Below are 8,757 nucleotides of genomic sequence, written 5' to 3'. Positions count from 1 at the left end.
ACCATGGAGGCACACTACACCCTGGCCTGATGTTGTGGTAACCATGGAGGCTCACCCTGGTCTGATTTTGTGATAACCATGGAGGCTCACCCTGGTCTGATGTTGTGGTAACCATGGAGGCTCACCCTGGCCTGATGTTGTGATAACCATGGAGGCTCACCCTGGCCTGATGTTGTGGTAACCATGGAGACTCACCCTGGAGTGATGTTGTGATAACCATGGAGGCTCACCCTGGCCTGATGTTGTGATAACCATGGAGGCTCACCCTGGAGTGATGTTGTGATAACCATGGAGGCTCACCCTGGCCTGATGTTGTGATAACCATGGGGACTCACCCTGGTGTGATGTTGTGATAACCATGGAGGCTCACCCTGGCCTGATGTTGTGATAACCATGGGGACTCACCCTGGAGTGATGTTGTGGTAACCATGGAGGCTCACCCTGGAGTGATGTTGTGATAACCATGGAGGCTCACCCTGGTCTGATGTTGTGATAACCATGGAGGCTCACCCTGGCCTGATGTTGTGGTAACCATGGAGGCTCACCCTGGCCTGATGTTGTGATAACCATGGAGGCTCACCCTGGCCTGATGTTGTGGTAACCATGGAGGCTCACCCTGGCGTGATGTTGTGATAACCATGGAGGCTCACCCTGGCCTGATGTTGTGGTAACCATGGAGGCTCACCCTGGTCTGATGTTGTGGTAACCATGGAGGCTCACCCTGGCCTGATGTTGTGATAACCATGGAGGCTCACCCTGGTGTGATGTTGTGATAACCATGGAGGCTCACCCTGGCCTGATGTTGTGGTAACCATGGAGACTCACCCTGGCCTGATGTTGTGGTAACCATGGAGACTCACCCTGGCCTGATGTTGTGATAACCATGGAGGCTCACCCTGGCCTGATGTTGTGGTAACCATGGAGGCTCACCCTGGTCTGATGTTGTGATAACCATGGAGGCTCACCCTGGCCTGATGTTGTGGTAAACATGGAGGCTCACCCTGGCCTGATGTTGTGATAACCATGGAGGCTCACCCTGGAGTGATGTTGTGGTAACCATGGAGGCTCACCCTGGCCTGATGTTGTGGTAACCATGGAGGCTCACCCTGGCCTGATGTTGTGGTAACCATGGAGGCTCACCCTGGCCTGATGTTGTGATAACTATGGAGGCTCACCCTGGAGTGATGTTGTGATAACCATGGAGGCTCACCCTGGAGTGATGTTGTGGTAACCATGGAGGCTCACCCTGGCGTGATGTTGTGATAACCATGGAGGCTCACCCTGGCCTGATGTTGTGATAACCATGGAGGCTCACCCTGGCCTGATGTTGTGATAACCATGGAGGCTCACCCTGGCCTGATGTTGTGGTAACCATGGAGACTCACCCTGGTGTGATGTTGTGATAACCATGGAGGCTCACCCTGATCTGATGTTGTGATAACCATGGAGGCTCACCCTGGCCTGATGTTGTGGTAACCATGGAGGCTCACCCTGGCCTGATGTTGTGGTAACCATGGAGACTCACCCTGGAGTGATGTTGTGGTAACCATGGAGGCTCACCCTGGCCTGATGTTGTGGTAACCATGGAGGCTCACCCTGGCCTGATGTTGTGGTAATCATGGAGGCTCACCCTGGCCTGATGTTGTGGTAACCATGGAGACTCACCCTGGAGTGATGTTGTGGTAACCATGGAGGCTCACCCTGATCTGATGTTGTGATAACCATGGAGGCTCACCCTGGCCTGATGTGGTGGTAACCATGGAGGCTCACCCTGGCCTGATGTTGTGGTAACCATGGAGGCTCACCCTGGCCTGATGTTGTGGTAACCATGGAGGCTCACCCTGGCCTGATGTTGTGATAACCATGGAGGCTCACCCTGGCCTGATGTTGTGATAACCATGGAGGCTCACCCTGGCCTGATGTTGTGGTAACCATGGAGGCTGACCCTGGCCTGATGTTGTGATAACCATGGAAAGGTATTGATCCTGCAGATCATCTCTAGCTGACACCATTGTTAACCCTAAAGAGCTCGGCATCTTGTAGTCCTCAAACCCAGAAAATGTATGATGAAAGAATATGGTTTGGGATAAACGTAAAAAATGGGACCCATTTCAGGAAACTAGGCGTCTGTCGCGCGTCACTACATCACAGGAGAACCTTTTCAGGAAACTAGGCATCTGTCGCGCATCACTACATCACAGGAGAACCGTTTCAGGAAACTAGGCGTCTGTCGCGCGTCACTACATCACAGGAGAACCGTTTCAGGAAACTAGGCGTCTGTCGCGCGTCACTACATCACAGGAGAACCGTTTCAGGAAACTAGGCGTCTGTCGCGCGTCACTACATCACAGGAGAACCTTTTCAGGAAACTAGGCGTCTGTCGCGCGTCACTACATCACAGGAGACCCGTTTCAGGAAACTAGGCGTCTGTCGCGCGTCACTACATCACAGGAGACCCGTTTCGGGAAACTAGGCGTCTGTCGCGCGTCACTACATCACAGGAGACCCGTTTCAGGAAACTAGGCGTCTGTCGCGCGTCACTACATCACAGGAGAACCGTTTCGGGAAACTAGGCGTCTGTCGCGCGTCACTACATCACATGAGAACCGTTTCGGGAAACTAGGCGTCTGTCGCGCGTCACTACATCACATGAGAACCGTTTCGGGAAACTAGGCGTCTGTCGCGCGTCACTACATCACAGGAGAACCGTTTCGGGAAACTAGGCGTCTGTCGCGCGTCACTACATCACAGGAGAACCGTTTCGGGAAACTAGGCGTCTGTCGCGCGTCACTACATCACAGGAGACCCGTTTCAGGAAACTAGGCGTCTGTCGCGCGTCACTACATCACAGGAGAACCGTTTCGGGAAACTAGGCGTCTGTCGCTCGTCACTACATCACAGGAGACCCGTTTCAAGAAACTAGGCGTCTGTCGCACGTCACTACATCACAGGAGACCCGTTTCGGGAAACTAGGCGTCTGTCGCGCGTCACTACATCACAGGAGACCCGTTTCAGGAAACTAGGCGTCTGTCGCGCGTCACTACATCACAGGAGACCCGTTTCAGGAAACTAGGCGTCTGTCGCGCGTCACTACATCACAGGAGAACCGTTTCAGGAAACTAGGCGTCTGTCGCGCGTCACTACATCACAGGAGACCCGTTTCAGGAAACTAGGCGTCTGTCGCGCGTCACTACATCACAGGAGAACCGTTTCGGGAAACTAGGCGTCTGTCGCGCGTCACTACATCACAGGAGACCCGTTTCAGGAAACTAGGCGTCTGTCGCGCGTCACTACATCACAGGAGAACCGTTTCAGGAAACTAGGCGTCTGTCGCGCGTCACTACATCACAGGAGACCCGTTTCGGGAAACTAGGCGTCTGTCGCGCGTCACTACATCACAGGAGAACCGTTTCAGGAAACTAGGCGTCTGTCGCGCGTCACTACATCACAGGAGACCCGTTTCAGGAAACTAGGCGTCTGTCGCGCGTCACTAAATCACAGGAGACCCGTTTCGGGAAACTAGGCGTCTGTCGCGCGTCACTACATCACAGGAGACCCGTTTCAGGAAACTAGGCGTCTGTCGCGCGTCACTACTTCACAGGAGAACCTTTTCAGGAAACTACGCGTCTGTCGCGCGTCACTACATCACAGGAGAACCGTTTCGGGAAACTAGGCGTCTGTCGCGCGTCACTACATCACAGGAGACCCGTTTCGGGAAACTAGGCGTCTGTCGCGCGTCACTACATCACAGGAGAACCGTTTCAGGAAACTAGGCGTCTGTCGCGCGTCACTACATCACAGGAGACCCGTTTCGGGAAACTAGGCGTCTGTCGCGCGTCACTACATCACAGGAGACCCGTTTGAACGTAAACGTTTCTTTTAATCAAAATTTTTTTGGGGGGCAGAAATGCCTTCTGGAACATGTGGCCTTTCATGTGCCTTAATAACAAACGTCAGTAAATACGAATAACATTGTTAAATTAAGAGCCTAGTTGGTTTAACCACAGAAAAAGTCAGCAACCTTCCCGGACATGCTGAGTGATGAGTTTGGATTGGTCTGCCATGTAACACCTTCTGTCTATTGGAGCTGGTCAGTATGTGCAGGGTAATCCTGTCTAACACGGCTTTTTTTTACTTCTTAGGGCCAGGCCCCTTTTTCTCAGTTTCCGCCTGAATGACGTGCCCAAAGTAAACTGCCTGTTACTCAGGTCCTGGAGCCAGGATATTCATATGGTACCATTGGAAAGAAAACACTTTGAAGTTTGTAGAAGCATTAAGATAATGTAGGATAATATAATACAATAGATATGGTAGGAGAAAATCCAAAGAAAAACCAACCAGAATATATTTTTTTGAGAGACCATGCTCTTACAATGACAAGTATAAGGGCAAACTCAATTCTAGCTCCCAGGATGCAATTCCTATGGCTTCCACCGGGTGTCAGCAGTCTATGTTCAAGGTTTTAGGCCTGTAACTTCCAAAATGAATAAGAAATATCAGTTTTAGTACAGGGACACAGTCTTGGAAATTCGTGTTTGCATGCCAATGAAGACAGGACGCACCTGTTAAAATAGGTTTCCTATTGAACATACTTCTTTCCGTAAGAAATATTATAGTTTGAAGATTTTCAAAAATAAGTGAATATTTAATCGCAATTTGTGAATTTATGAAGCCTGTGCCAGTTGAAAAATATTTTGATGTGGGCCGCCGTCCTCAAACAATCGCATTGGCATGCTTTTCGCTGTAATAGCTACTGTAAATCGGACAGTGCAATTAGATTAACAAGAATTTAAGCTTTCAACCCATATAAAACACTTATATCTACCTAAATGTTTAATATCCATAATTTGTATGATTATTTATTTGAATTGCGCGTTTTATGGGATAGCTGGCAACTTGTAAACAATTACCTATTCCTTTAAGTGAGTACTATTTTAATAGCAATATTGACCATCCTACCGATCCTCGACTTCAGCGATGTCATTTACAAAATAGCCTCCAACACTCAGCAAATTGGATGCAGTCTATCACAGTGCCATCCGTTTTGTCACCAAAACCCCATATACCACCCACAACTGTGACCTGTATGCTCTCGTCGGCTGGCCCTCGCTACATATTCGTCGCCAGACCCACTGGCTCCAGGTCATCTATACGTTTTTGCTAGTTAAAGCCCCTCAGCTCACTGGTCACCATAGCAACACCCATCCGTATCACGAGCTCCAGCAGGTATATCTCACTGGTCACCCCCAAAGCCAATTCCTCTTTTGGTCGCCTTTCCTTCCAGTTCGCTGCTGCCGATGACTGGAACGAATTGCAAAAATCACTGAAGTTGGAGACTTATATCTCCCTCACTTTAAGCACCAGCTGTCAGAGCAGCTTAAGAAACAGTGTTGCATCTTTTTTTGGCATTGAATTCATGTAAGGAATCTGACATCAGTAGATGTATAATCAAGTACATTTATGAAGATTTTACACTATTATGGAGAGATGTACTGCTTGGATATTTATTTATTATATTATATTATATTATATATTGGATTCTTTACTGAGGATAGAAAGAAGTTGAAACTATTTTATGTAATTAATTTCATTATTCTTTTGACCAAATTTCATACTCACAAATGTACATTTACAAACAAAACATTTTTTTACCTTGCAAAAATAAATTGAACATTATTTTAATACAATTAAATACTCTGTTGTCAAAAAAGCTGTTAGATGATAAATGTGTGTACGCCCCTTAAGGTCATTGTGTAATGTGATATTGTACCCCTTAGCCCCGCCCCAGCCCCGCCCCTTAAGGTCATTGTGTAATGTGATATTGTACCCCTTAGCCCCGCCCCTTAAGGTCATTGTGTAATGTGATATTGTACCCCTTAGCCCCGCCCCCAGCCCCGCCCCTTAGCGCAAATATCCTTTGTATATTCTTTATATATACTTGTTTTCCCCATGTACTTTTTGTATTGATTTGGTGTTAATAAAATAATAATAATACAAAATAATATATATATTTTTTGTAATTCGTTGGCAGCCATATTGGATTTTCTATAAGCTGATGTCCCTGGAACAGTGATCACGTCCGTGAAGATGTCCGAGTGGCGCAGCGGTCTAAGCCACTGCATCTCAGTACAAGACGCTCTTATCCAGAGCGACTTACAAATTGGTGCATACACCTTATGACATCACTACAGTCCCTGGATCAAATCCAGGCTGTATCACATCCGGCCATGATTGGGAGTCCCCATAGGGCATCGTCCGGTGTTGTCCGGGGTAGGCCGTCATTGTAAATAAGTCTTTGTTCTGACTTGCCTGGTTAAAAAATAAAGCGTAATGAAATACGTCACGGTGTAAACGGGGCAGGCTCGCTGACAAACGCGGAACTAGTAGAGGATTCACGTGATTGTCAGTCGGACATATTTCCCCAGCGGACAACTTGTCTGGACTGCTACGATGTATTCAGCAGGAACAGAGAGTTTGATCAAACAAGCCAGGTAAGACCCGTCAGTTAGCGGTGTTCAGAACAGAGTCAAGCCGGGGAAAGGACACTGTTCTCCGCCTGCTTCTGTCCGTCGTACCCCGCTGCTGTCATGTTGTTTGGTGTTAACTTGCTCTTGTCACTGCGCAACTAACAAACCGAGTTGCAAGGTACACTGAACAAAAATATAAACGCAACCATTTCAAAGATTTCAGCTCTTTCAGAATATCGACTATCTGGATTTGGGTAAAGGAGAAATGGTGGGGGCTTTGGTGGGTAAACGGTCATCTAACACCAGACTAGCCTGACATGTAGCTAGCATCTGTAAACAGGCATATAACACCAGACTAGCCTGACATGTAGCTAGCATCTGTAAACAGGCATATAATACCAGACTAGCCTGACATGTAGCTAGCATCTGTAAACAGGCATATAATACCAGACTAGCCTGACATGTAGCTAGCATCTGTAAACAGGCATATAACACCAGACTAGCCTGACATGTAGCTAGCATCTGTAAACAGGCATATAACACCAGACTAGCCTGACATGTAGCTAGCATCTGTAAACAGGCATATAACACCAGACTAGCCTGACATGTAGCTAGCATCTGTAAACAGGCATATAATACCAGACTAGCCTGACATGTAGCTAGCATCTGTAAACAGGCATATAACACCAGACTATCCTGACATGTAGCTAGCATCTATAAACAGGCATATAATACCAGACTAGCCTGACATGTAGCTAGCATCTGTAAACAGGCATATAACACCAGACTAGCCTGACATGTAGCTAGCATCTGTAAACAGGCATATAATACCAGACTAGCCTGACATGTAGCTAGCATCTGTAAACAGGCATATAACACCAGACTAGCCTGACATGTAGCTAGCATCTGTAAACAGGCATATAACACCAGACTAGCCTGACATGTAGCTAGCATCTGTAAACAGGCATATAACACCAGACTAGCCTGACATGTAGCTAGCATCTGTAAACAGGCATATAACACCAGACTAGCCTGACATGTAGCTAGCATCTGTAAACAGGCATATCTGTAAACACATATAACACCAGACTAGCCTGACATGTAGCTAGCATCTATAAACAGGCATATAATACCAGACTAGCCTGACATGTAGCTAGCATCTGTAAACAGGTATATAACACCAGACTAGCCTGACATGTAGCTAGCATCTATAAACAGGCATATAACACCAGACTAGCCTGACATGTAGCTAGCATCTATAAACAGGCATATAATACCAGACTAGCCTGACATGTAGCTAGCATCTATAAACAGGCATATAATACCAGACTAGCCTGACATGTAGCTAGCATCTGTAAACAAGCATATAACACCAGACTAGCCTGACATGTAGCTAGCATCTGTAAACAGGCATATAACACCAGACTAGCCTGACATGTAGCTAGCATCTGTAAACAGGCATATAACACCAGACTAGCCTGACATGTAGCTAGCATCTGTAAACAGGCATATAACACCAGACTAGCCTGACATGTAGCTAGCATCTGTAAACAGGCATATAACACCAGACTAGCCTGACATGTAGCTAGCATCTGTAAACAGGCATATAACACCAGACTATCCTGACATGTAGCTAGCATCTGTAAACAGGTATATAACACCGGATCCAGAAGTATAATCGCCTGCCAGACAAAAAGAGTGCCTAGCTAGGCATCTGTGGAATCCACAGGCCTCTCATCTAGTGGATATCACACAAGGCCTCTCACTCCACTACACAAGCTCTCATGGTCTGGCTCCCCCTAGTGGATATCCACTACACAAGGCCTCTCACAGTCTGGCTCCCCCTAGTGATATCCACTACACAAGGCCTCTCACAGTCTGGCTCCCCTAGTAGATATCCACTACACAAGGCCTCTCACAGTCTGGCTCCCCCTAGTAGATATCCACTACACAAGGCCTCTCACAGTCTGGCTCCCCTAGTGGATATCCACTACACAAGGCCTCTCACAGTCTGGCCCCCCTCCACTCACAGGCCTCTGTCTGGCTCCCCCTAGTAGATATCCACTACACAAGGCCTCTCACAGTCTGGCTCCCCTAGTGGATATCCACTACACAAGGCCTCTCACAGTCTGGCTCCCCCAGTAGATATCCCCTAGTGGATATCCACTACACAAGGCCTCTCACAGTCTGGCTCCCCTAGTGGATATCCACTACACAAGGCCTCTCACAGTCTGGCTCCCCTAGTGGATATCCACTACACAAGGCCTCTCACAGTCTGGCTCCCCTAGTA

General features: G+C 47.7%; 1 protein-coding gene across 1 annotated transcript in view; it reads left to right on the top strand.

The window, feature by feature from the left end:
• The first annotated feature begins 6,159 nt into the window (after positions 1-6,159).
• The window catches only part of ap5z1 (adaptor related protein complex 5 subunit zeta 1), a 76,792-nt gene continuing 74,194 nt past the window's right edge, over positions 6,160-8,757 (top strand). Inside the window, exon 1 of the mRNA XM_052514875.1 lies at positions 6,160-6,491. Coding sequence (XP_052370835.1) covers positions 6,451-6,491 — 41 coding nt within the window. The 5' untranslated portion in view covers positions 6,160-6,450. The remainder of the gene's footprint in view (positions 6,492-8,757) is intronic.

The sequence above is a fragment of the Oncorhynchus keta genome, unplaced genomic scaffold (genome assembly GCF_023373465.1).
Source record: "Oncorhynchus keta strain PuntledgeMale-10-30-2019 unplaced genomic scaffold, Oket_V2 Un_scaffold_2008_pilon_pilon, whole genome shotgun sequence".
NCBI classification, from domain to species: Eukaryota; Metazoa; Chordata; class Actinopteri; order Salmoniformes; family Salmonidae; genus Oncorhynchus; species Oncorhynchus keta.
Note: the sequence above shows the minus strand (reverse complement) of the source record. Positions and strands in the feature narration are given on the sequence as shown.